The 27522-nt window shown below is 37.8% G+C and overlaps 1 protein-coding gene across 1 annotated transcript in view; it reads right to left on the bottom strand.

The window, feature by feature from the left end:
- Positions 1-27522, bottom strand: part of Brinp1 (BMP/retinoic acid inducible neural specific 1) — a 183590-nt gene that overhangs the window by 11092 nt on the left and 144976 nt on the right. Inside the window, exons 6-7 of the mRNA XM_005352591.2 lie at positions 23320-23556; positions 19247-19469 (exon numbers count right to left, since the gene is read on the bottom strand). Of these exons, the coding sequence (XP_005352648.1) occupies positions 19247-19469; positions 23320-23556 (460 nt within the window). The remainder of the gene's footprint in view (positions 1-19246; positions 19470-23319; positions 23557-27522) is intronic.

Genomic DNA, 27522 nt, shown 5'->3' with positions numbered 1-27522 from the left:
AAAAAAAAGAAAAGAAAAGAAGAAAAAAAGAAAGAAAGAAAAATTCAGTAAGTGCTGATGGCTGAGTTAATATTAAACAATGGAAATTTGGTAAAAATTGCTTCTATTCCATCAAATCAAAATAAATGATGGGAGATCTGTGAAAAGTAAGAAGCAACAAGGACTAAATAATTTAATAAAAAAGGCAAATGTTTTCTTTAAAGCACTTACCACAGAGTAAAAAAATATTAACAGAAAAAGGCTAAGATTAAACCATACCCAGAAAAAAATATTAAACTTAGAGACAACACAATGAATTAATGTACATCTAGCCAACAAAATATTTCATTGTTAACCTAAGCCATGGTCAGATTGTTTGTGTCCTGCTTCAGGAAGGTTCCAATCTTCGCCCTCAGTGTCCCCTAAATCCATCAACTGACATCTCAGTTTTCAAAGCAATGTAGGTGGGGCTTGGGGTGATGAGACCAAGAAAATGGAGTCCTCATGAGTGCAATTAGTGGTTTTATATATGGGGACCAAAAGAGACCCGTGAAGTCTTCTATTATAGACAGTTATAGGGACCAGGAATTCCTCCTCAGGCATTTGTGTAGATACTTTAGTTTTGAAATTCCAGGCCTCCGGAACAAGGGACAATGGACTTAGCTAATTATGTGACACTCAGTCTATGGAACTGGTTGTAAAACTTTTAAAAATTTAAGATACCACGTAAAACACCATAGCTCCCGAACAAGCCTCCACCAAAAATGGAAGACTGGTAAATGATAGAAGCAGGCCTTTCATTTAACAAGTAGCTAGTAAGCCTATGAAATTCTACATTTGTTCCTCATTAAGATATGTCAAAATTTTAGTGATAAAAACTTCTGATGAACAGCTAAGATAGAATTTAAATTGGCCAAAAAAAGAAAAAAGATAGAAAGTAATCGAGCAAAAATGCTAACTATTGGCAAAGACATAAAGCAAATGCAACTTCCCTATGCAGTGATGGGAAAGAAATGAGGTCCAGCAAAGAATGGAATTATTTACTAAAGTATTTAGTGAAATGAACATATTAACATATGTGTGCCAGCATTTCCACCACTAGTATGTACACAACAAAAAACCACAGTACCCTGAAAGGCATTCATTAGGATTGCTGCAGTAATCATTGCAGCCCCAAGCTGGAGATCATGCAGAAGTCAATCAGCAAGAGAATAGATATCTGCACACATTTGAAATATCCTGAGAGATAAGCCAACCACAACTACACAAAACAATGAATGGTAATTACCATGAAAATTAAAAGGAAATGAAAAAGGTGAAGAGTTTGCTCTAATTTTAAACGGCCGATTTGGGCCAATGATATTACTCAGAGGGCAAAGGTACATGCCATTTAGCTTGAGAACCTAAATTCAATTCCTGAAACCCAGAAGGTAGAAAGAAGGTGATACTCTCACCTCCACTTGTGTACTGTAGCAAAAATATATTCATGCCTACAAATTAAAGTGTTAATAATTAATTAATATTTTTCATACAAAGGTAGAGTTAACCTAGGGTAAATATGCCCATCAGAATATAGTTTGGGGCATGGAGAATCTTCATACAGATTCAGATAAGATCCGATACAGGTAGAGACATAGATATAGATACAGATATAGATGTAGCTATGAATGATATAGATACTTGTCTAGATAGATACATACATACATAGAAGGTAGATAGGGTTCTATTGTGTGTACATGTATATATACAGGTATGTGTGTGCTTATTTTTTTACTTTTTAAATTAAAACATGATTACATCTTCTTCTCTCTTCCCTTCCTTCCCTTTAATCCCTCTCAGATATGATGACTCCCAACCTTGTTTCCTTTGGAAATTTTGGCCTCTTTTCTTAATTGTTATTATTTCATATATACATACATACATACACACACATATATACATATTGTGCTCAGTCCACTTAGTGTTACTTGTATACACATGATTGCAGTGCTTACCACTTTGTATAGGATAATTTTTAATTTTAATTCTGGCATGCACACAAACACACACACACACACACACACACTCATGAAGGGCACATGTGTGCTGGTGCTTGCAGAAGCCAGAAGATGTATGATCAGTTATTGCCGGAGTTATAGGTGGATGTGAGCCATCTCACTTAAGTGTTTGGAACTGAACATAAGTCTTTGGGAAGAGCAGCAGCTTTTCTTAACCCCAAACCATCTGTCTATCTCCAAGGCCTTATGTCTTGATTTTCTTGATATTTATATATGTGAAATGAATGAAATTTTACATTGTTATACATTTACATGGTTTGACATTGCTGTAAGAACACAATAATTGTATAAGGCATTTGCAAAATTAACCCACTAAAATACTCATAATAATAGCACAAAGTAGACAACCACCAGCAGCCATTTTACATTACCATTAAACCTTTAAGGTCTTTTGCTTGTGTATTTCATACTTTGATCTTCACCCTTTTTCTCCGTCTATACTGTGTAAAGGGAGCATTAAAATGTTATTTTAACATTATGAAACACCAAAGCTCACAAAAGAAGGAGAGATGGCAAAATCACCACTAGTGGTGTGTTGCAACATTGAGACTATATCTCACCTTCACCTTCATGTGCAGGCTGAATGTAAGGCTGGGGTGTGGGGTGCAGCACAGAAAGACATTTCTGAAGGAAGATTAAAAACCAAACAGAAGAAAGACCTATCTACAAAGATTGTGAGAACTCAGTTCTATTTCTAACTCAATCCCCTGAGCCTCTAGATTCTAATCCAAATAAAAAACAACTTTCAAGCTACAGGAAAAGAGGTGGGGGAAAAACAAACAAACGAAATACAATATAGAAAAACTGGAGATACTGATTTTCTTGTCGTACATCAGCTGGGAGTGAGTCAACTGGCCTATCTGCTACAAATGCAGGATGACAAACATTGGTGGAAATGAAGATGTCCCTGCCGATCCTGGCCTTAGTACATTTCACAATGCAGAGAATGAGCTTTAGGCATGCAACCTCCACCCCCATTTGAATTGTGCTCCCTTGGGTTAGTAGAGTGTTGGGACTCACTGCCAGTTTTGTTTCTCCATAAATAGATAAGAAATGCCAAAATACCTCTAGCTCAAAACTTGATTGTCACATGGTTAGGAAGAAATCCTTAGGCTCCAGTGACTGACAGACAGCTGCCCCAGGCTATGCTGGATTTATCTGTGGACTTGATCCTTTTATTTAAGAAGACACTTTAAAACACACTTAGAATAAGTCATTGCCACCCAAACTATCACCTTTAAGACACACACAAACACACATTCATGCACGTGCTCACAAACACACACACACACACATGCATATGCATACAAGAAAACAGGTAGTCAAGATCTATCAAGGTAGCAATTTATTCTGAGAGGAACAGCTGAGGAGCCTATGCTGGCAGAACATCAAAATCACGGATATAAATGATTCTTGTGTAAGGTCTGGACTATGAAATAGATGGAAAACTGAGACTAGAATCATTAAGTGATTTGCCTGAGTTTACCTAAATTGTACCTGGTGGTCTATAATCCAAATATGCCCCTTAAGAAAGAATTTGCACTTTGCTCAAAATAACAATGTTAATCTTTCTTTCAGCTTTCTCCAAAGGAATGTTCATTCCACCAAGGTTGTTCTGCACTAAAGAAAGGAAGTAATCTTACTGTTAGAAGCATGCTGAACACTGACCCTGAAGACACTAATTTTAGCAGACAGGAAATAGCACTGTGAGTCAGCTCCCCCCTCCCAATAAGGACAGGAGTTCATAACGTTCAAGTACTCCATGCCTTTTTTACAGGAGCCCAGTGATTATTTTCTGGATATTTATTCAACTGTAGAATGTACATTTGGAGAGTTTTCCATAATTGACATCTCCAGCAACTTGCAGAATGTCCTTTCTCTCTCCTGGTACCCACACCGTATATCTACCCACGAAATAAGACAATGATTGCAGCTTATGTGAAACCATCCCCTATACTCATTCCCCAGAAAAGCCAAGAAAGGAAAACAATAATTATTAAAACAAACAACAGAATATGTACCTTGGTGAAACATTTAACAATAAGTTCAAATATTAAGATAAATTCACTAAAAATAATTTTGAGTAACTAAGTTCAATTTTATGTTAGAAAATGTTTTCTCACAAGGCCCATAAGGAATGTGCTCCCTTCTGTTGTAATATGGGTTGTTTGATTAAAAGAGAAAAATGAAAACTGTATTCTATATGTAAACTTCTTACAGAGACAGGAGGCTGTTTATCTTCTTGAAAATCATTAGATTTGCCATGGGTTTTTCTAATAAAATGAGGCAGAACAGATGACTTAAGCACTCAGAACTGAACCAGCCAGCTGATTCCACCTCTGTCCCTTGGAAAAACACTTGGTGATGCTCAGAGACCATTCTGAACCGCCTGGCCTTTTTGATCAAGGACCACATGCAGAGATACCCAAAATAAACTGTTGGTCAATAAAACACCGCCTTCTGACATCTCTGCTTAAGTACCATTGGTGCCTTATTGGACTCTCCATGACTGGCCAGCTACTAGTTGTACACAACCGAGAGCTACAGTCGACAGTAGGTAGAGAACAATTACTTTGACAATCCAGGTATGAATTTCTAATCAACGGATCCTGAGTTTAGACAATAATTCTTGTTTTAAGGCCTTAAATGTGGGTTAGTTTGTTATAGAAAGATAAATATTCTGAATATTCTTTCCTATTCTGTTGTAAGCTGGCTGTGTTCCTATATGAGGGAAAACTCTAAATATGCTTCCTTCCTCTGCATTTTTTCCCAATTAAATCTCCTATCATTGTTATTATGATAAGCTGTCATCTCAGTAATTGCATTCATTTATATAAGGAACCTAAAGATAGAGAGGTTATCTGGAAGGACTTATTCTAATTGGTTGTTTTACTTAAGAGGAAATAATTTTCAAGTCAGAGGCATCTGAACCTATGTAAGCATGCTATTCACTACTTTGAAGAGGGTGGGATAGTTTAAAAGTATTGGACAGTGACAAAGATCATCTTGGAGAGATTCCTAGCCAAAAACAAAAAGAGAATGATGACCTGGGTCCTATAACCTCAAATCACTAGAAGGAACTTAAACATGTATTTACCTTCATGGATTGCAAAAGATTAGGGCTATTAGAGCCAATGATTTGATTTTTACTCATAAGATATAACCATATCTAAATATATTTCAGTCAGACTCCAACTCATGAAAATTTTAAGACTGTGCATCTGTCATTTTTGTTTCTAGATGTACAATAATTTAATACACATCAATACAAATACAATTCAGTTACTTTAGTGGAGACAGTTTTTATTCTATTTTGTTTTACCTTTTAATAAAATGATGGCAATGAGTTAGAAGATCTTTTAGCTTTCTTTCCAGGAATAACATGTGGTTTTAAATTTTGAGGTCAATTAACTTTTAGGATGTCACTAAATAATATATATATATATATATAAATATATTTATATATATATATATAAATATATTTATATAAATATATTTCAGATTATTTTCCAATTATAGTATCTACTGTATTGTTCACAATTTCAGTACTACTTTCTAAAATATGCATAACATCTGGAATTTAGCAGGTATGCCCTAAAGATCTCTCAAGTGAAAGACTGGTTGGAGGAATAAATGATTCAGTGCAAACATGAATGCAAATCATTTTGAGGCAATTATAGAGGATTAGACCTCAGCAAGATATCAATAGAAGAAAGTCATATGTCGTAATCATGAGCAAGTCAGAAACTGAAGTCAACTTTGACTTTTTAGCATAAATGAGGAGATGAAACTTTGTTCTTATTTCCCACAGACTGTTATAAGGAATAGATATAACCATCAATGTACAAAGCTCTTTTTAAACTTGAAAATAATCTATATTTATATTGGAGGCTGTTGTCTTGGAGATGTTCATTCTTCAAAATTAGACATGACCCTAAACCAAACATGACAAATTTATTCCCAAGTTATAACAGGGCTTGGGTATTTTCCTGCTGTTACTTTGGCAGCCGCTGGTGGCAGTTGTGCCCCCTCTCAGTAAGAATGCTACCTTCAGGAAGACAAAGCAATGTGCAGCTGCTTAGGCAAAAATCTTTGGAACGTCCTTCTTAGACAGACTATCTGGAGGATAAGGATATCTACTGACAAGGGAGGGAATCACCATCTTTGACAGCTAGGGCAATCAACAACCAACAAGCTGGAAGACAGTTCTTCATCAAGCATTTAATCTCTGTATAATTCTATATCAGCACAGAGATACAACTTTAATAACAGTAAAGGGAATTGCAAAAGGTGCAGGTATGTATTGACCATTGTTTATGTGCTTATGAAAACCACCTTCATATCTTGAATCAACCTCACAGTGGCCCTGTGGAGGAATTACTGATATTATATTGTTTTACAGATGAGAATAGTTAGGACATACAGATGATTGCTCACTAGGATTGACTACATACTGCTTCCAAAGACATGTTAGTGGCGGGTAGGTCAACCATGCTCCAGTATGGTGGTACATCCAAGAATACATGGGCTGCACAAGTTGGACTCTACAGATTAAAGGAAAAATGAGTATATAAAGTTTGGTGGGTATGGGGCATGAATGGACAAGAGAGGAATTGGGGCATGGTGATGAATATGGTCAGAATACAATATATAAAATTCTCAAGAATTTAATAAAATATCTTCTAAGCTGGCAATAGTGGCATATAACTTTAATTCCAGCACTCAAGAGGCAGAGGCAGGCAGATCTCTGTGAGTTCGAGGCCAGCTTAGTCTACAAGAGCAAGTTTCAGGACAGCTAGGCCTGTTACAAAGAAAAAGCCTATCTTGAAAAAAACAAAAATAAAAGAAAAGAAAAATCATCTAAATATTACAAAAGAAGAACTTAGAATAAAAAGTGTCTACCCCCAGTAGGAAAGGTTCTCACAGCTGACCTTTATGAAAGATACTTCCAGAAAATTAACCCCCTGTCTTCCATCAGATAACAGGTAGATGATGCTCATTTCACTCAGAATGCTCTTGCTCTTGATTGCTTTGTCTTGGATCTGCTTATATCAGTTGTATTATGATATGATATGGGATGCCCTCTATATGCTATGAATATGTTTTATTACCATTAGTTAATAAAAAAGCAGAATATAGGTAGGCAGGAAAACAAGTGACTCAGAAACTGCCCATATAGGCAAAACAGTCTTTCCAATTTACTACTTCATAGAAAAGTCTGTCAGATATGCTAGGCCTGTGGGCCAAAGATGGATGTCCCAGTGTTGCAGAGAAACTTTGGGTGACTGTCCAGGTAGTCAGTTGTTTCTGACATTACTTATACTTTTTGGAAGTCGCTTGCTGGTACTTTCTGCTTACTCAGTTAATACTGTTTCTTTCTTGGGTCTATGAGAAAGTTGAAGACTACACAGTTATAGTTATAGTTTTCCTTGTTTACCCAATGCAGAAAGCAAGTCATCATAGAAAATCAATTAGATACAAGACTTTGGACTCACCAAGATAAGAAAAATATGAAGTATTTTCTCTGAATTTGTTAAATACAAATGGACTAGATATTATCGATGTATTTATTGCCTGTATATATTGTATATTGCTATTGTATGTATTGTACACAGTTTTCTTATAGTCTTCTTTTTTAATTTTAGACAAAAAGAGAAGATGTAGTGACATTTCATTTATATTTTAATAAATATAGCTTGCCTGAGGATCAGAAAATCAAAACAATCACACTGACTAGCCTTACAGACCAAGTAACAGTGACATAGACCTTAATCCCCATAGCCACACTAGCTTGCCATAGAAACCAGTGGTGCATGCCTTCAATCCCAGAACTAGAGAGTGTTATAAAAAAAGGAGGGGACAGCTCTTAGCCACAGTCTTATTCTGAGGGTTCCTGGACACAGGTTCACCATTTTCTGATTGAGGTCAAGATAAAAGCCAATGACTGATTGTTTTGCTTCTCTGTTCCTCAGGTTGAACCCCAATTTCTGTCTTTGAGCTTTTATTAATCTTGCTTTGATGATACCACAGAGATAATAAAATAAATCAATAATGTTTGAATTGCTTTTTTCCCTATAGAAAAGCTCATTTGAACTATGCAGCAAAATTTGATATAATAGATCAGTTACTAATGATAATGCCATTTATTTAAATAAATTAAAAATAACAGAGAAAGATTTGGAGAGTTCACAAAAATTCTGAAAAAAAATATTTAGATTATTTCTTATGGCTCTAAACTGAATAAATTAATGTGGGAAATCTCTCATAATTGTACTGTTTGTGTAATGAAGCTTATGGAATGTCAGACTGAATACACAAGCACCTTTAGAATTTGGCTCACTTTTTAAAAGAGTGATAAGGACTATACATTATAAATTAAAATAAAATTATTCATTAAATGTAACAATGTACACATTGAAGGGCATGTGTAGAGCATGCACACATCTCTTCTACTTTTTCTAATTTTAGTTCTACTCTTCTACTTCTTTTCCAATTAACTAACAACTTTTGTACTCCATCTAGATCTCGTTAGGAGTCTTTCCTTCTTTTTATTTGCTTACTTACTCACTTATTTTTATTCTTTGTCATGTGCTAAGCATGCCACATTAAATGCTCTATTGCTGGATTTGAGTGTAAGAGCATAGTTTTACCTCTAAAACCACAACTAAAATTTGGATATCTAAATACTGAGCCAAGCTTATATTGAGAGTAAATGGCAGTCATCTGTCTTGGCCTGTCAAAGTCCACAGGACTAAGATTCCTAACTTCTATCTCATCTTCATTATAGGATTACACTGCGCTAGGCTCATATTTTAACTTATACAAAAGAAACACCCACATCTCAGAAGGAGAAACATGTTGATAGAGCGGCGGCCGCTTCATGCCACCCAGGAGGGCTCCTGACTACCATCTAGCTTTACCGATAATAATTACACAAAAACTGTATTCTTTTAAACACGCTTGGCCCATTAGCTCTTTCCTCTTACTGGCTAATTCTCACATCTTGATTAACCCATTTCTTTTTTTTAATTTATCTATTTATTAAGTATTTCTGCCTCCTCCCTGCCACCGCCTCCCACTTCCCTCCCCCTCCCCCGATCAAGTCCCCCTCATCAGCTCGAAGAGCAATCAGGGTTCCCTGACCTGTGGGAAGTCCAAGGACCACCCACCTTTTCTAATAATGTGTGTAGCACCACGAGGTGATAGTTTACCAGAAGATCTTAACCTGTATCTATCTTGGAGAGGAGAGCTATGGCGACTGCCTGACTCTGCTTTTTTTCTCTCAGAATTCTGTTCTGTCTACTCCACCCATTTAAGGGCTGGCCTATCAAAGGCCGAGCAGTTTCTTTATTAATTAGCCAATGAAAGCAACAGATAGATGACACTCCCACATCAGAAACAGAATCTCTAGCCACACTCAGGCCACTGTTCTTTTTCCTGTGGATCGCGACAACAAAATAAGAGTTATGAAGTAACAATGAAATGATTTTATTGTTGGTTTCAGCACAATATGAGGAATCTACTAAAATCCTCATCAGCAAGATGGAGAAGCACTGCTCTCTGGGTGAGTAATGTTCTGTTTGTGATTGCATTCATATTACATCTGCGTATTTCTTACAGGTTACAGAAAGCTGTCATATAATTTCACTCGACAATGACTCTGTGTGATACTTGCTCTAATCCTGACTGCAGAGGACTCAGGCAGATTTAGAAACTTCTGAAGGTCACATACCTAATAAGTAGGTTGGCCTATTTAGACTGTTATTATAATAAATAGCAAACTAACTTGAGTTCCATCAAATACAAGAAACCAAGGCTCTGTGTTCCACTGCAGTAGTCTTTGGAGATTTTGTCTAGAGATATAGAAGTTCAAAGAGAAGGGTGGGAATCAGTGTAGATATAAAGAGTCATTGGAACTGGGATAATAATTATTCTGGTGGCCAGAATCCTTCCACAGACACCAATTAAAGACCAAATTGAATAAAAAGTATGCTAAAAGCTGACAAGGGTTCAAAAGCCAAGGCCCCAGGACAAGAGTCTAAGGTTGATGTCTCCAAGAGATTTTTATTTCAACAATGTGTAATTACATTGTGCTTGGCTATGGCCTGCACTACCAGGTCAAGGCCAGAAATAAAAATAAACCAAAGACCAAGAGTCATTGGGAAATGCAAATAATTATGCTGCATGTCCTCAATAAATAATCTCCCATTGTTCTGCTTTACTTTACAACATAATCATCTTCAACAATCAAGTAACAGTAGTATGTAAGTCACATCATAATCAAATACCCGTACCTGGTAAAAATGTCACTTCATTTTACTAAATTTAATAAGTTCAAAAAATCAGTTATATCCATTTAGAGTGTTGTTGAAACTACTCTGCTCCCCCATATTATTTTCCCTCTTTCTTCTTTCTTCTCTTCCTCTTACTCCTCTCTGTATCATTCCCTTAATCATCCTCCTTCTCTCTTTCTCCTTATTCCTATGTGGTGCAACAGGAGTTTGAAACGTTTGCATAACCGGACTTGAGCTCAGTTACCTTATTTACAAAATACTGTCCTTCATACTCTACCCAGTGTAGACAGTGATGTCTTAAGGGCTTTGTTTTTATCTTTAACTACCTCCCAGAGACTAACACGAGTCTGGTAGAACAGATGGTCAGTTAACACTTACCATTTTTCATAGAGGACACCTGAATTCAGCATTTCCTGAGTGGTTGGCTGCTATGCAAATTTTGTTTTTCACTTCCTTCTTTCCCTCTATACTTTTCCAATTCTTTTACTCCAATTCTTTCCTGCCCTCATTTCCTCATCATTAGTTCCTCCCTCTTTCATTTGCAATATGAAGCAAATCCCAGCACTGAAAACAAACTCTTTATAAATATCTCTGAGTATCTTCTCAAGGCTTGGTAGCATAGTACCAGTGTTATAAGAGTGAACTCAGTCTCTTAGTTGGCAAAAAAAAAAAGTCTTTACCAGACAATTTAGCATCACTGTGCTTTAATGACCTCATTCATTAAAGGAAAAAGAGAAGGAGAGGGAGTAGGTGTATATTAATACTACCCCATAGGACTATAAAATGATTATAAGAAGCTGGGGTCAAAAGACACTGCCTGACACTAGTGACTGATTACAGGTGTTAACTATTCAATGTTAAACTGGCCCTTAACTCAATCTTTTTCTATTCCCTGGCAGTTTGGATTCAAGTACACCCTACTTACACAGCCCTGTTTCTTTAAGAAGTCCACATACAAATTCTAACCTGAGCTTAGCACAAGAATGATTCTCTGAGGTAACCAGAAGTAATGATTCCCATCTTAAATGTGTGAAAACCAAGAACTGAGCCTCATACGGCAGTGCATGTTTGTAATGCTAGTATTCCAGAGGCAGAAGCAGGACTCCTCAAAGTTTGAATTTAGTGTGGTCTTGGTATTCAGACCCTATTTTTTGGGAGGTGCTCAAAGAATCAAAAGTCTCAAAATCTAACAATAATAACCAAATGCCAATCAATCTCTTATCTCCTTTTTAACTGCATAATGCAATGCTTGCTTAAGGGTGAGAAACTTTTCTATGAACCTGTTTTTCTTCATACTTCCAACTTCAGTACTTGGGCCTGAAACCAGAACCAGCCCTCCAAGAAATAAACGAAAATCCACCACAGAATAGGAAGAACTTGATATGGAACTTCACACATGAAGAAATTCCAAAAGACATAGTGGTTGGGTGTAGAACCAATCTGATTATGCTCTTGGACTGGACCTTATGCTGGAAGAAGTGTTATTTATCTTGGCACTTCCAAAGCCCTGGACATAGTAATTATTCAGGAAGCATTTGTCCCATTAGCCTGCATTGAGCCGAGCCTCTTGCTTTTGCTCTAGAGAATTTGTATGCCCCATTCTTACTTGAGATTCAGAGCTTCATTCAAAGCTGCCCACCTGAAAAGTCACCATAAGCCTTATCACTGAGCTCTTTTCTAAGTCTAAGTCATAGTACCAGCACCAATAAGACTGAATTGTGGTTCACCACACTTCTAGTCATGGTGCTATAACTCCAAATCTGACTTTGAGATCACCACACTGCAGCCAGAGTATCTCAACCAAGACACAGGTCTCTCTTTGTACTCTACACTTCATAAAAAATATGGGCTTTTCCATATTTGCCGAAGGAACTTTTCTATCCAGACAATTTAGGTAGCCTGCATGATTATTCTAAACTTTCTGCTCAGTTGTAGTTTATCTAAAATAAATTAATTATATCTCTTGAATTGTCAGTTTTTTTGTCTATAAAATGGATCAATAGCACCTACTGCCTAGAGATAGCAAGAGAATAAGATGCAAACCATGTCCGTACTACCTACTACCATTCAGTATTATTAGGTAGTAATGATGTTATAAGAAATTAATAGGTAAAATGTCAGTGTTGTCTTGATAATTTTGCTTATTAAGGTCACTATTAGTCTTTAATGTGGGAAAAAAATAATCCTTTGAACTGTCTTATGATGTAGGAATATTACTAGCTTCATTTTACATCTTAAAAAATGGAGGCACAAAGATGACAGTAACTCATTCCAAAGTCACTATTTGGTAACAGAGTTGGGATTTGGACCTAAACAGTCTGATGCCAAAAGCTATGCCCATAATGAGTTCTGTTATCTGCTACATTATGCCCACTTGTTAATTAGCTTAAGTGCTTTATTCTGTACTACTGCTATTATTATATTATTGCTTTCATTATTATTATTAATAATAATCTTACTCTCCATATCTGCTGTAGATTCTTTGATCTTCAATTATACTAAATGTCAATGTCTTTTATAACACCTAATCCTATTGTGTTATTCCGGCGAATGTGGGGTAATTACACCACAACACAGTTGTGAATCTTATGTATTATAAGTATAACCATCCAGGAAAGATATGTCTATCGACATAATGGTGGTATCACTATTATGGAGATAACTAATTACTTTCTTATTGGTTTGGGGGCTTACTCAACAAAAGAGGGCCTATGTCTAATATGGTAAGTCTGGCCTAAATGCCATGATTTAGGAGCACATTAGAAAGCTTCTTAGATCAATTGGCATATCATTAAATCCCTTCATAAATATATATGTTAATATCCATAGAGAAAGAGTATTATCAGCCTGAAACAGAAATATCTTGCAGTGATTTATGGTTCCATAAAATTCTGAGAATAAACAATGGTTAAGTGTTAAGCCATAGGAAGAAATTTATACCACCCCTATAAGGTTCAAGGAACATTTTGGAGAAGGAGACGGAGAGAATGCAAAATCTGTAGAATTGGAAAAGGGGCTGTAAAATAGCATCTTCTAAACAAGACACAGAAAACCATGGCAGCCATAAATCATGGAAACTATGCATACTGCAGAGCCCACAGGCATTAGTTCTTTCCAAAAGTCAGCTATGAGGTGGCCAAGAACTCAAGGAGTCCTACCACATTTCTGCCCTGTTGGCAACCAACAGATTTGGGGCGAGGGAGAAGAACGATATCTAGCTATATACCCACTAGTGAGCCTCCAGGTTATAGTGGTTAGTTGCAAACTCAGGATTACATAGATGGTTCTGGTTAAATTTTGTAGGAAACTAAATTACGCTAAAACTAGTGAACAGAGAAAAAGATTCATGAGAAGTAGAAGAAGTTGGTAGGGACAGAAAGGAGAATGAGAGACCAAAATAACGTACAACTATGAAACTGTGAAAGAACAAAATTTGCTAATGAAAAGGACTTTCCCTGATTTGACAGCCTTCCAAATTAGGCATGCTTATTGTATCCAATGTCATGGAAATGTTGAAATGAGCAGGTTACATTCTCTTTCAAGATCCCGTGCTTACTGAAAGGGCAGGGGTCCAACCATACCAATTCCAGGTTATGGTTGCTGGTCATTATTCATCCAAATATTTATGATGTTCCCATCATGCTTGAGGTTTCATATAAAGTTGTGAGGATACTGTGTTGGATTTATGCAGTCCTGCCAGTGGACTGGTTCCTTCATCAGATCCTACTACTGAAGTAGAGCATGTGAAATGGAGAAGAGATTGACAGGGGAGAGATCTGTGACGTGTTTCACCACTAGAATATCCTCATAATATTCAATGCAATATTATGTAATGCAAGCTATCCTTTGTCATTGTCAAGGCTAGGCTGTGGAAATCTTAGTACTTCCTTTGTCCTCAGGGTACTCTGTTCAGAGCCCAGCTGCCATGCTATCGAAGATGGAACGACACATGTAGAGGGCATGGGTAAGCATTCTAGTTGACAGCCCCAGCTGAGCCTCCAGCTGACAATCAGCTTCAATGCCAGCTATGGAAGACAGCTACTTTGGAGGTCCGCAGATGGAAGTTACCCAAGGACACTGGCCTCAGCCAATTTGAGATCGCTCCAACTATACCAAGTTGACCTACACATGAATGGTGACAATTTACTGTTCTGAGACATTAAATTTTGAAGTAGATTATTTTGCATCAAGTGATAGCTAAAACATCTCTTCTGCCCAATAGCCTGTTAATAAACTTTCATCAAGTCAATTTCTAAATACCCACAGTTAGCCTCTCACTAAAAAGTAAACAACATACTTGAAATATCAATAATAATGGGAGGGTTTTTTGGCATATCTTTAAACTTTCTATGCCCCAGTGGCTCTATCTGTCAAAGGAGAATAGTACCAGTACCTATTTCATGAAACTGTGGTGAGAGAAACAGTTAATTCATGTAAGAAAAGAGACTTTCAGGCACACAGATCTTACATATTAAATGAATTCTCATTCGTGTTTGACGGGTATCAAGTAATTTGCTAGACCTTTAAATTTTAAAAATCTTCATCCTCATACTTAACCTAATGGCAATTATCATTATACAGTATCACAAATGAGGTACAGGTACTTACACAAAACCTGATGACTAGGAAATGGCAGACAGACCTTACTCTGACCTATCTGTGTATAGTAAATATTCTATGCCCTTCCGTCCCCCATCCTGTCTCAATGACAGCCTTCTGTGAGACAAGTAAAAATCTCAGTGGCACCTGTTGCAATGGCAGCACCTGCTCAGAGCACTCAACTCCTATGGAGCTCAACAAGCAGACAAATTGAAGCTGAGCAATCAGTTCATTTGCAAACGTAAACTTGCTCAGCTAGAGGTGGCTCAAGGTTCTCACTGCTATCACCTCTGTCTGACACTGCTCTTTGGCAGAGAGGTACCCTGCTAGTCTGAGAAATGCTCATTAAAAGCCTCTGATTCAGATGTCAGAAAGCAGCCCACAGCCAGGCCAAGAAGTTCAGCTCCCCGGGAAGGCTTCAGAGCCTCGTTTTGTATGTTCCCACCCTCGGCAGTAGCAGCATTTATTTTTCCATGTATGAACATAACTGCCTTGTCAATTGCAGATTCCAGCCACACTCCTAGCAAGAGTGGGAGTAATGTCTGTCAAGATTCAGGTGAATTTTAAGGAGGGCAGGACAACACCCAGAGTTCTCTTTAAAGATCCCAGGAACATTGTGATATTTCTAGGGATCTCTACCTGGCCACTTCCACAAGCAGAACAAAGTTCAAGGCACAGCTCTGGAAACCTGAAATAATTTTTCCAAGATTCCCCAGCCTCACTAATAAATACTAAGGCACAGTCAAATTCACCACTTACGTTCAGGCTCCCTGTTAACTCTTCTAATGCACATTTGGCACCTTTCCCTTTGTGTCTTCCCCAGACCAGTATGTCAGTCATGGTCTATGCTCTGCAGATTTCACATTTAATTAATGTGTGCTTCTCCAGTGTCTTTCAACTTGAAATTTCTTCAGTGACTCTCAAAAAAATTGATAGATGTATGTGCACTCTTGTAATGGCTAAATATTGAAGGCTTGGCTCAGGTTTACACCTACTTGGTTAGTCTTAGGGCATATACTTTCTTCCTCTAAAGATGTGACACAAATCATTTTTCCTGAGAGCAGTGATCTTCAACCAACCTATGGCTCTCGACTCCTTTGGGGGTCACATACCAGATTTCCTTACACTGTGATTCGTAACAATAGTAAAATTGCAGTTATGAAGTAGCAACAAAATAATTTTGTGGCTGGGGGTTACCACAGCATGAGGAACTTTTATTAAAGGGTCACAGCTTTAAGAAGGTTGAGAACCACTGATTTAGAGTGTTATGGGCTGGATAATCTAACCTCCCCACAAATGCATATGTTAAACTCTTGATTTTCCAGTACTGAAAAACATCACTGTCTTCAGAGGCAGTTTTTAGTTTGAAATAAGTTCATTAGGGATAGATGACAATCCTGGGAGACTGTGATCCTAAAGCAGAGGAGATGAGGACACACGTGTATGTGGGGGAGAGATCATGTGAGAACACAGGGAAAAGACAAGGCACTGAGTCCTCAAAAGAAACAACCCTGCCAGAGCCTGTGTTTAAGCATCCAGATATAAGAACATAGATTTCTACTATTTCAGTCACCCAGTCTGTAGGATGTGGATAAAATAACCTTGACAAACTAATATCCACCTGTGGAAAGTTTTATTTTCTGATTCCCAACAGAACATTTCCCCAGTCCTCCTGTAACAGCTATCTTTCATAGCACTGCGGACTGTATTCATTTATGAGCCCCAAATAGTGCCTCAGGCTGGTCACCTGCCACAGTCCTGATAAATCTGAATGGTTCTACTTCAGAGATTCCCTTATGGTGGCAGCTTGGGCATCTGCTGCATGCAACAGGGAAGTCAATTTGTGAACAGACCCTTTTCCAAGTCTGTGGTTCAACAGAACAGCAACACATCAGTAACTGACAGAAAAAAAAAAATCAATTTCACTATCAAAGTGGTTATTACAAAGTAGGAACAATGGAATGGACTTAGAATTGGAGTGTCTGGGGCAAACGAAGATCACACACACACACACACACACACACACACACACACACACACTAGTATATAAGGATATGTGGCATAATGGGGGAAAGAGGGAGAAGTACATTTTAAAAAGTATTTTTTTAGATAAAGGGAAATTTAGAATTAGGAACATTTTGTATGCAGTCAGGAAAGACTTCACAGATGAAGCAACATTAGATATGAGTGTACAAAAATGTGAGGAGAAAGTTTCAGATTGTGATGAGCAGCTTGAACTGTCAAGAATATAATGCTTTTTAATTGCTGTCTTGTGTGTTAGTGCAACAGACATTACAGAGAACAAATAGAGGTTTATAGATTTAAATGCCATTTTGACTTTTGTTTTATAACATATAGGCTATATCTCATTTTCAGTGACTTTTGCAACCAGATAATTTTTTAGAGACTGTCCTGTATAATATCATTCCATGTGGTAATTAAAAATGTCCTTGTACATATCCACATATTCCATATGGACAGAAATCAGCCTCATTTGTGAACCAGTTATATGTAGCTGTAGCTTGGGGTTAGTGATTTTACCTCTCTGAACTTCAGTTTTCTGGTTTGTACACCAGAAAATGAATATGTGCACACACACAAATGCACACATAAACACAAACACAAAACAACTATGTGTCCAACTTAGACTACGCTATGTACATCTGACTTGATTTTTCTTGGTGTATGTTCTTGTGTGTGTGTGTGTGTGTGTGTGTGCGTGTGTGTGTGTGCCTGTATACCACCCAAAGGTAGGTGTGCATACCTGTGTATATATGCACAGGCCAAAAGTAGTTACCCTCCTCAATCATTCTTTTTCCATTTCTTTGAGGCAGATTCCCTAAACTTGAGACTTGTGTTTTCTCAGCTAGAATAGCCCCAGTAAATGTCACCATTCTTGCCTCCACCCTGATTAGAGTGAACATTACATGTGTGTTGCAGATGGCTGCCTTGCTCTGCAGGTAAAAAATTTGAATGCTACTGAGCAAAAAGTACTATGAAACATTAAGCTACCTCTCTATCCCCAAACTTATCTAATCTTTTTTTTTTTTAATGTGGATTTTCTTCCTCTGAATGACATAAAAGGCAAGATCCTCCCTCTAGTAAGAAACGAACGGAAAGAGAAGTGCTCTGGATAAACTGCCCTGAATCAGGCTCCACACCTGAATTCACCCCTATGGTCCAACTTGCCTTCTTGCCCTCCTTTGACAGTCTCATAGCAACCCTGAAGAGACTACTAAATAAACTTACAACTGCAGATTGAAAATTGTCAAGGATGGAATTTGACCAAGCAAATTTGAATCCTGATTTCTTCATTGCATGTCCCTGAGAAAAAGTGAAAATTTCACGAGAGGGTAAATCCCATCTGTTTATTCCCACTGGCTATCAGAGCAAGTGTTACAGACAAAGCAAGGCTGGGACCAAACTAGGCAGAGGAAGCAACTCTGAACTTAAGGAGGTACTGGATCTCTGGATAAAATCATGTACTCACGGGACTGGCCTGTATGAGCCTCCTTAAAATTTTTACCGGTTGGTACATTTATTCTACTCCACTCGAGGTCCTGATCAAAGACCCTCTGCTACCTAAATTAACTGGTTAATTAGTCAGCCCGTTTTCTTTACCATTAAGAAGAGATGCACATTTTCCTAACTTAGTATTTTTAAATTGAATAGATATTATATTTTAAGTAAACAAAATGGTACCATATAGTGGTTGGGACCAGTGTTGGAGCCTCTCTCAGTCAGATAGCTGAGAAACAGCACAAACAATGCAAAGCTGAACGTCATTGTCCAGTGTCCTTTGCTATTATTGGGAAACTGATTTCAGGATTTTCCACACAGATGCCACATCAGTGGATGTGCAAATCTTTTAATAAAGTGAACATAGCATTTGCAGACAGCCCATGCACATCTTCCTCTGTATTTTGGATCATCCTTAGGGTACTTGTAATTTTTCATGTAATGCGACTCTTTGCATCACATGGTTTAGGTGAAACTGACTAGAAAACACATCTAAGCATGTGCAGTAGAGACACAGTTTTGTCTGGATAATTTCAGTCTGAGATTAGTTAAATTGTATGTGGAGAAGCCATAGATACAAAAGGTCAAAAGTGTTTATAAGAAGCATGTGGAATTCAGTGTTGTAAGGACCAAATGCAATCAGGAGCATTGTTGGAGAGTATTATTGACTACCTTGCTTAAACAGTCCCAAATATGCTACCTGTAGCACATGTCCTTCTTCTGCAGGAGAATGTGTTAGCTGACACAGAGCAATCAGGGTAGCATGTATTGCAAAGATGTTGTAGTAGGAGCACATACCTCTCTCTAGGCAGCTGGTGGTTGGGATTGTGGCGGCATCGCACACTGAGACCAAAGAGCTTGCGGGCTGTGCGCTGGATCTTCTGCCTCTGAGCCTCAGTGGCGCTCTGCAGGAGCTTGTAACGACTCTGCAGATCCCAGTCATTACCCCAGTGTTGGTGGATACTACCAATGGTCAGAAAGTGGTTGCTTGGGAGACGCTTCATAAATGACTTAAACTCATCTAACAAGAGACAAACCAAGAAAGAAGAGGTAAGCATTATTGCCAACATCTGAAGTCCTTTAAAATTTAATTCCTCCTTTGTCCTTTTATTTTTTTCTGCTCTATTTATAACACCGTGGAATTGGAAACAACCTAAATGTCCTTTAACCAGCAAATGGATAATGAAATGTAGTACATAAAGCATTACGGACAATTAAGGAATGTTAAGAAAGGGAGAAAAAGTCTTCCCAAGAAAAAAGTTTAAAAACTGCAGATCAGTTTTTAGTCAGTCCTGAATTCCTTCCTGAAACTTAGCTCCCTCAGCCAATGAAAGACCCTGCAATTTGCCTGAGGTCAGTATAACACTCCAAAGTCTGTTGTGCTAACATTTTATCTCTATTGCAGATCTTCTGTATAAGGCATCTATGTTTAACATATGTCTCCCCAGACTTCCAGCATTGGGAAACCAAGATAAAATACATTCTCTCTGTATTCATTCTTAACAGTGCTTTTGAACTAAATTATTATTATCAAGTTAAAAATTGAAAAGCTTTTATCTGATCTACATAGAAAATCAGTATTGCAGGCTTTTGGTGGAATTGTAACTGTGAAAATAAATGTAAAGGAAACCATGTTGATAAATTCTAATCAGATATTGTTGCCTGCTAAGTGATCACACCCAAGTGCCTGATTTCTCATTGAAATACAGGATTTTACTAGATCCAGAGTGGTGTTAAAAACATGGTAGCACCCAACTGTATCTTTCTCTTTGATGTGTTACAGAGGTTGGATGGAAAACTGAAGAAAGTGAAATTCTGTACTCCAGATTCAACTGTTATCTGAAGTCCTGGTGTAAACCATGTAACATCATCTCCAGTGCTGAAAAACTACAATTTAAGAGATGGTAAGGGTCCCCTTGGTAAATGTTTCAGCCCTAGTTCCTAGTATATGAGTTTCTGAGCACCATCTCAGACTGCAGTTTGATACAACCTAAGAAATCACCTAGCTCATCGTTCTTGTTCCATACATACACAAGGAAACTAAAACCCAGACTGACAAAGTGATTTTTCTAAAGATAACACAGTCAAAAAGCCTTAAGAGGCAAGCATAAAACCTGAGCTGCTCTTATTTGCCCTGACACATTTTCAGCCACACCATCCTCTACTGCATTTTGTTTTTGTTTTTGTTTTTTATTTTCAACTTCTGGGAAAATGAAGCATATACGGATCGTTTTGCATGTAAAAGCTTAAAAGTCATCGTTGCAGCCTAAGAATTTTATTTTCTGCTACAAAAAAATGCAAGGAAATTTCATGCCTGTCCATACGTTCACTTTATTTACATAAGGAGAAGTTGCCTAGGTTTCAACAGATACCAAATCCAGTTCTAAGCACTTCAAACTTATGAATGATCTTCACAGGAAACTATGACATGTATATCTGTGGTACTTCCACTCTACAGAGGTTGTCACAAAACAGGTAGCTAACTTGCACAGGGTCAGTGGCCAGTAGCAAGTTCAATTAAAACTGCAGCCTCACTCAAAGTATTAAACTCGCTCTCAACACGGCATTGAGGGGGGAAAAAGAAAATTTGTTAAAAACGGAAATTCTGAATTGGACCTTTAGAAACTTTGTGATGGATATTCAGATATACAAGAATTCACATCCTATTCTGACTACCGAAGAGTTAAAGGACTTTCACTTATTCAAGATCTCATTTTACACATCTGTCAAATTTGTATAACAGTATCTAATCCAAATTCAGAAATTGTGAAGCCATCAAAGAAGCCACAACCATTATTTCTTCCTTCAGGAGCAGAGACATTTAGGCTAAGGACTAGAAAAAATAGAGTAAAACAGTAGGAGGGTTTATATTAAATGAGAAGCTGTTTCAGAGGGTCATGTCTAGGAGATCCATGAGTAGGTATACATGATAAAGAAAAAGAGCAAGACCAACTCTTTACTATTTTCTTATTCTGCAACATCTCCCTTTCTGCTCCATTACTCAGCCACTCACTGCAGCTTTCTTTTGGAATTAGAACTCCTTATTACTGATGCAGATACTCTTCATTTCTTTAGGAATTTTAGCAATTAGTAGCATTTCTCTGCAAAAGCATTCTGTCAAATGCATTTTGTTTGTTTGAGGCCATGAATCACTGTAATACCCTCTATGATGACCTCTTTGCTTTAAAGATCCAAGAATTTAAAATGGACTAATGGATAAAGCTTCATAAACAAACACAGCAGTTTCATCCAAGCTGCATGACCCTGCTGGAGCAGAATTTTGATGGATCCTTTGCTGGCAAGGTGGGATTTCAAGTTCATGGCAATTAGACATTTTAAGTGACACTCTGTAAAACTCTGCTTTTTTTTTAAAAAATAATACACTGTGACTCAGAGGTAAAATTTTGTTTGATCAAAGGGTTTTGTGACCAAAGACTTAAATAAATTCAGATATTCAAAATGAAAACAACATGACCTCTCGCTTATCAGATGAGGGAGCTCAGGCCTACAAGGTTGACTAGAATTAATACACTGAAAAGACTGCTGTGAATGGAGTCAGGAGCTCCATTACCAATGCTGTCATTTACACATATGTCACTTCAAGGAAGATTTTGAGTCTTGTCCTTCCTGCTCCCAGGAAAGGCACATAACACTTCATTTAATGTAGTTGTAACAGACAGAAGGCTTATAAAGATGTTTTGAAAACTGGAGCACTGCACTGATGAGCTAATTCAATTAACAGACGTTAAAGTATGAATTATAAGTTTACTATATCTGTCTCATGATTCGTGGAATTCTTGAGACTCTTAAACTTATCCTGTCTAACTGAGTACATTTTCTTGATTTCAAATTTTCTTGGGTGCTCTAGCTCAGTTGAAGGATACCAACAACCACAAAGTTATCTAATATGCAACTCTAAGCAAAGGTCCTAGACATCATCTCAATCCCTTTTCTCTTCAACTCAGTGTGATAACCAGAATCTGGTTCTGTTGATTCCCTTTATAATGTCAATCTTTTTGTGCATTTATGCTACTGCTCCCTAATCTACACTGGGATTATCACTCCTAGCTAACGTGAGAACTGGTTCTCTGAAGCACAGAAGGACAATTAGACTTTCTTTCTTTTTCAACACAGCCACCCCTGACTTTACTGGCCACAGTGACTCCATCTCTTCATCATTGTGCCATCTGCTCCACATCCTCACTCATGGACACTTGAAATGCCACAATCATTTGCATCGGTTACACAATTCATTTCTTACAGAATTCAAAGCTCCAAGAACGTAAAGATCTAATTTTCGGCTTTATCCTCTTCATGACCTTGGATAACTGACTTTCCTCCCCTGAAGCTCATTAGTCTGAGCCAGGAAATGCAAAAAAATATCTAAATTATCAGAAAAGTAACTTTCAGTTTTGATAATTTGTGTGCTGTCTGGGTATCTACAAGATTATATATGCATAAACACATATATACATACAGTTATGTGTGTGCATATATATTAAATATAGGCAGACATATATTTATATACTTAAGTGTGCTCATTCATTAATTCATAATTATACAAACGATGAATATACACTTATTACACATAAATAGAGACTCAGGAAAATATGCAATGCCCTCTGACTCTCCACTCTGCAGAGGTGTGTTTTCAGTCTTACTTTGTCATCTGAGTCCAACAGAGATGATATGTATCATTTAAGCATAATGCTTTCTGATGCCCACTGTTTTTCATTCTGTGGAAACTAAATCTGTGTTTTCTCTGTTACACCTGACCCCAAACTCTCCAACAGAAGCAAGTGCCATTATTCTATTTCCCCTCCCCGCAGTTTTTACTTGGCCAGGATAATTCATGCTAGTTTTCTGTGTACCTGAATTCTCCAGGTCCTTGTAAGCTTCGGTCCAGGCCTTGGCCATGTTAGCCAGTGTGAACTCCATGATCTGGATGTCAGTAATAGGACAGTTGCACTGTGGGAACTCCTCCGCACACTGGCAGCGACACTGGCTGTTCTGACACACATACTCTCCCTCACCATTGCACATGATGTAGCTCAGAGCTGACTGAACAAACTTTTCTTGCAGATACTGTGGGAAGATTATCTGAAGACCTGGGTAAAAATAGCAAGAAAAGAGAATCAGAAGGTTAACAAGGTGTTTTATTAAAAGCCTCCAAAGATGACAAAAATCCATCACTGCACGGTTTCTCTCTGTGCATTGGAAGCAGAATATTTCAGAGCCTACTTAGCTAGAGGTAGGCCACACTCAGTGCGACCTTCAGGTTCATCACTTAAGATTTAACATCTGAGGCCATGACCTTGGCACTCTGTAAAATATAAACACTGATATGTTATATTAGTAATGAGACTGGAGATGCTCTGATGTGTGTGTATATATATATACATATACATATATATATATATGTATGTATTAATTTGGGGAGGAAACTCTAATTGAATGCATAACACTATTGTTTGTATTTATATACTTTATTTTTTTCCTTTCTTAATGTTTATAAACTCTAGTTATGAAGACTATGTCCTGAGATCAGTAGGCATATGAAGATTTATTTTATTTTATTTTGTTTTACTTTTGAGTAAGGGTCTCTCTAGATAGCTCTCCGTCCTCTCACTCACTGTGCAAACCACAAAGGCCTTGCACACACACTCACGGAGGTTTGCATGTCCCTGTTTCCCAGGTGCTGGGAATAAAGTTGCATGTGACCATGACCAGCAGATTTTTTTAATAAAGCATATTTACAGTATCAACAGGGACGGATGTAGGCACACATCTTTCTAACAGGGCTTACAGCAAAAACAGACACAGGAAAAATTCAGGAGTAAGGGCAATTTTATAGGAGAAAGAATGTAGACTTATTGAAGAGTATAGAAGAGGCAAGTACTATCAAAAGAAAGGTAGAATAAGTGACGATATCATATGTGTGTCTGGGAGTTCCCACTATATGAAACAAACCTGGATGGGTAGGGTATGGTGTGGTAGGAAAACGGACTGACAGAGCTTCAGGACAGAAAGCAGGAAAGAATTTATTACAGACTATAGATCGTGTATTTACCATGTGGTTTACTGAATACACACTGGAAGTTTTTCAAGGGTAAGAATGATATAATTAAAGGGAAATACTAAATAGGGAATGCATTAAACCAAACCATTGGTTTAAAAAAAGTCCCAGAAACTAAGTTTCTCTTGTTCACTCTAACGAGGAAGGCAGTAAGAAACACTAAGGCAAAGTGGCTAACCCAAGGGTATATGAGGAGAACCCTTGACTACACCTTATGAATTTCTCTATATTTAAATAATTAGGGTCTTAATCTTTACAGTGAAAGATGGAGGGAGTTTCTCTGGGTCAAAGCAGCATGCCAGAACCTAGAAACATCAGCTAAGTGTTTTCGCCTATAATGGCCAGAAAGAAGGGGGAATTTGGACCAACAACTCATATCCAAAACAATCCCATTCACTTTTTCTGTGCTTCCTAATAGTTTTAGCCTCTAGCATATATAGGAATAATGGCTTTACCTCTCCCTATGTAAAGAAAGGGACTATATTCTTCTTCAGATGATTATTTCTTTGTCACATATGCTTCAGGATTACTCTTCAATCCCACTTACTCTAGATTTTGTAAATAAATATAGCATTTTAAACTTTCCTTTTAATTTCTATTTTCAGTTATGTTTATAGGCTTTTGTCTTATTCCTTCAGATTATATGTAATGCATACCATTATTATGTATAATAATAATAACATTATTATTATGGTTATATATACATTGGATTTCTTTTCTACCATTTGGTACTCATATGGAAATCACACAGTAGAATTTCCTGAGGGCCCTGTGAGAAAGAGATGTGAGCAAGTATCAGTAGTTCTGTGGAATGAGGGCACAATCCACGTGTTGAGCTGGCCATTGCTAACACTAGGTTCCATGTCAAAATCAGCTCAAAAAGGTTATCTCTCTAAAGATCCACTTTCTCTTATGTTCAAATGGAGATGCTTGTAGTAACTATATTGTATCTAGAGGACAAAAGCAAAGATGCCAATTAATTGTATGGAACATTTTATGGCACACACACAGACACACAAACGCACACCCTTAATTATGAATTCTCATTTTTTAATTATATACTTACTTACTTATTTAATTTGCTTATTTTGAGTATTTTTATGGAGCTCATGCCACAATATATATGTATATGTGGAGGTTGAAGGATAACTTGCAGTAGTTGATTCTCTTGATTGTCTCTTTCCATCATATGGGTCTCGGGTTTGAACTTGGGTCATCAGGCCTGACAGCAAACACCTTTACCCACTGAGCCATCTTGCCAGCCCAGTTCCAGTTTTTGATGGGAAGAAACTGCTGCTAAGGGAGGTGTTGTTAATGACGATGCTTTCCTTCCTCTGATGAATTTCCTAAAGGTTCAACAAAAGCTTCAGCATATAAAATGAAGATAGCGGCAGGTACATTCCAAAGCGAATCTTTAATTTTCTGCACAACTTTTACAAGGAGGAGGATTTAGACCCCCTGCCTGCTGAAGCCAAAGAATGTTTAGTATGGTGTGCATGACATCACTTAGGAGGCATTCTGGGAAACCTATGAAACTGGTGAGTGGTTTGGTGTGAAATGGGAAAAACTCCTTACCACTGAGCAGGACATGAGAGCAAGTGATCAGACACAAGGGTTCTGCACAGGAAGGAGGTGATCCAGAGAGCAAAGACTGGGAAACACAAAGTATAAAGTCCTTTCTGAAGCAAGTTTGCAGTTCTTTCGAGTGTGCGTTATTGAGTGACTTCATTTAAGTCACCATTTTCTCCTCCAAAGCAACATTTATTTTTAGCTGATCCCTATAGGCAACTGCATCTATGGATTGGGGTTACGTTTCTGTTGCTTAAAGGAGCTCGACTGACTATATTCTCAGTCCTATTTTTACAGTCACCTCATCACTGTATTTCTCCCTTTTGTAGGGATAGGATATTCTATTCTTGGTCCTCACCCAAAAGGAATTTGGGGAGAGAATTTTTAGAAAATTGCATCAAATCATGTCTCCGTTTGGCAAGGATACAAAAGGCAGTATTACCTACCCCATTTAGTGCAACTGAAAACAGATAAAATTTAGGGTTGGGGGTTTTCTCAGAGCAGCTGAAACAGAACACTGGCTGCTCTTTAAAAATGGAAACTCAGAACATGCCGAGCTGTCTCAGAGGCAGAATCTCCTGGGCAAATTTCAAAAGAGAATAATGAAGACATAGCAATTAAAAAGCACTTTTCTGCAAAATGTCATTACTGTTTAAAGTTACACAACCATTTCTACAGCAGCGGAGGTTCACACAGCAGTCACAGCTAGAGTCGTCTCCCAGCGACCTGCGTCCAACAAAGAAGGCCATTGCTGACCCCTAGATTGGCGCCTGAGTCCTGCTAGCTTCAATGGGAGTCATAAATAATTTGGAGGGGGATTTGGCCTGTGGAAGCCCTTTTTGAAAGATATACAGCTGCCGGCTGGGGTGGAATAGTCTATCTCCACGGTTCCCAAAACACTCCCTCTCCAACACATACAACACACAACAGGGAGAGAGAGAGAGAGAGAAACTGAGAGAATGAGTGAAAAGACCACCTTTTATTGCCAAGCATGTAAATTTTTCCTCACAAACTCAGGAAAGAGATGGTTGGGTGTTACATTTGAACACCACCATGCCCACGCTGAACATATGGAATATTTTCCCTTGAACCTCATTAATTTCTTTTCCCAAGTCTGGCTGTACTTTGAAGGGCAGTGTTGTGACGTGCCATCAAGAATGTACAAAGGCAGGTGAAAATATCCAAGAAGACTTCCTGCTTTTCCTGACACTTGCCTCATCCTTCTCAGTTGCACCTACCCCATGCAGAAGCTCATTATCCATACATACATCTCATAATGTGCTTTGTGTTCTGCAGGAACTCTGTGCTAAAATTCCTGAATTCCTTTACTGTAGCATACTGTGTTTCTATTGCTTTGCCTTTCTTATTTCCTAATATTCTTGGCTTCATACACATTACACTATACACATTGCCCTTTGGAGGGGCAGAG

Source organism: Microtus ochrogaster, chromosome 10 (assembly GCF_000317375.1).
Source record: "Microtus ochrogaster isolate Prairie Vole_2 chromosome 10, MicOch1.0, whole genome shotgun sequence".
NCBI classification, from domain to species: domain Eukaryota; kingdom Metazoa; phylum Chordata; class Mammalia; order Rodentia; family Cricetidae; genus Microtus; species Microtus ochrogaster.
Note: the sequence above shows the minus strand (reverse complement) of the source record. Positions and strands in the feature narration are given on the sequence as shown.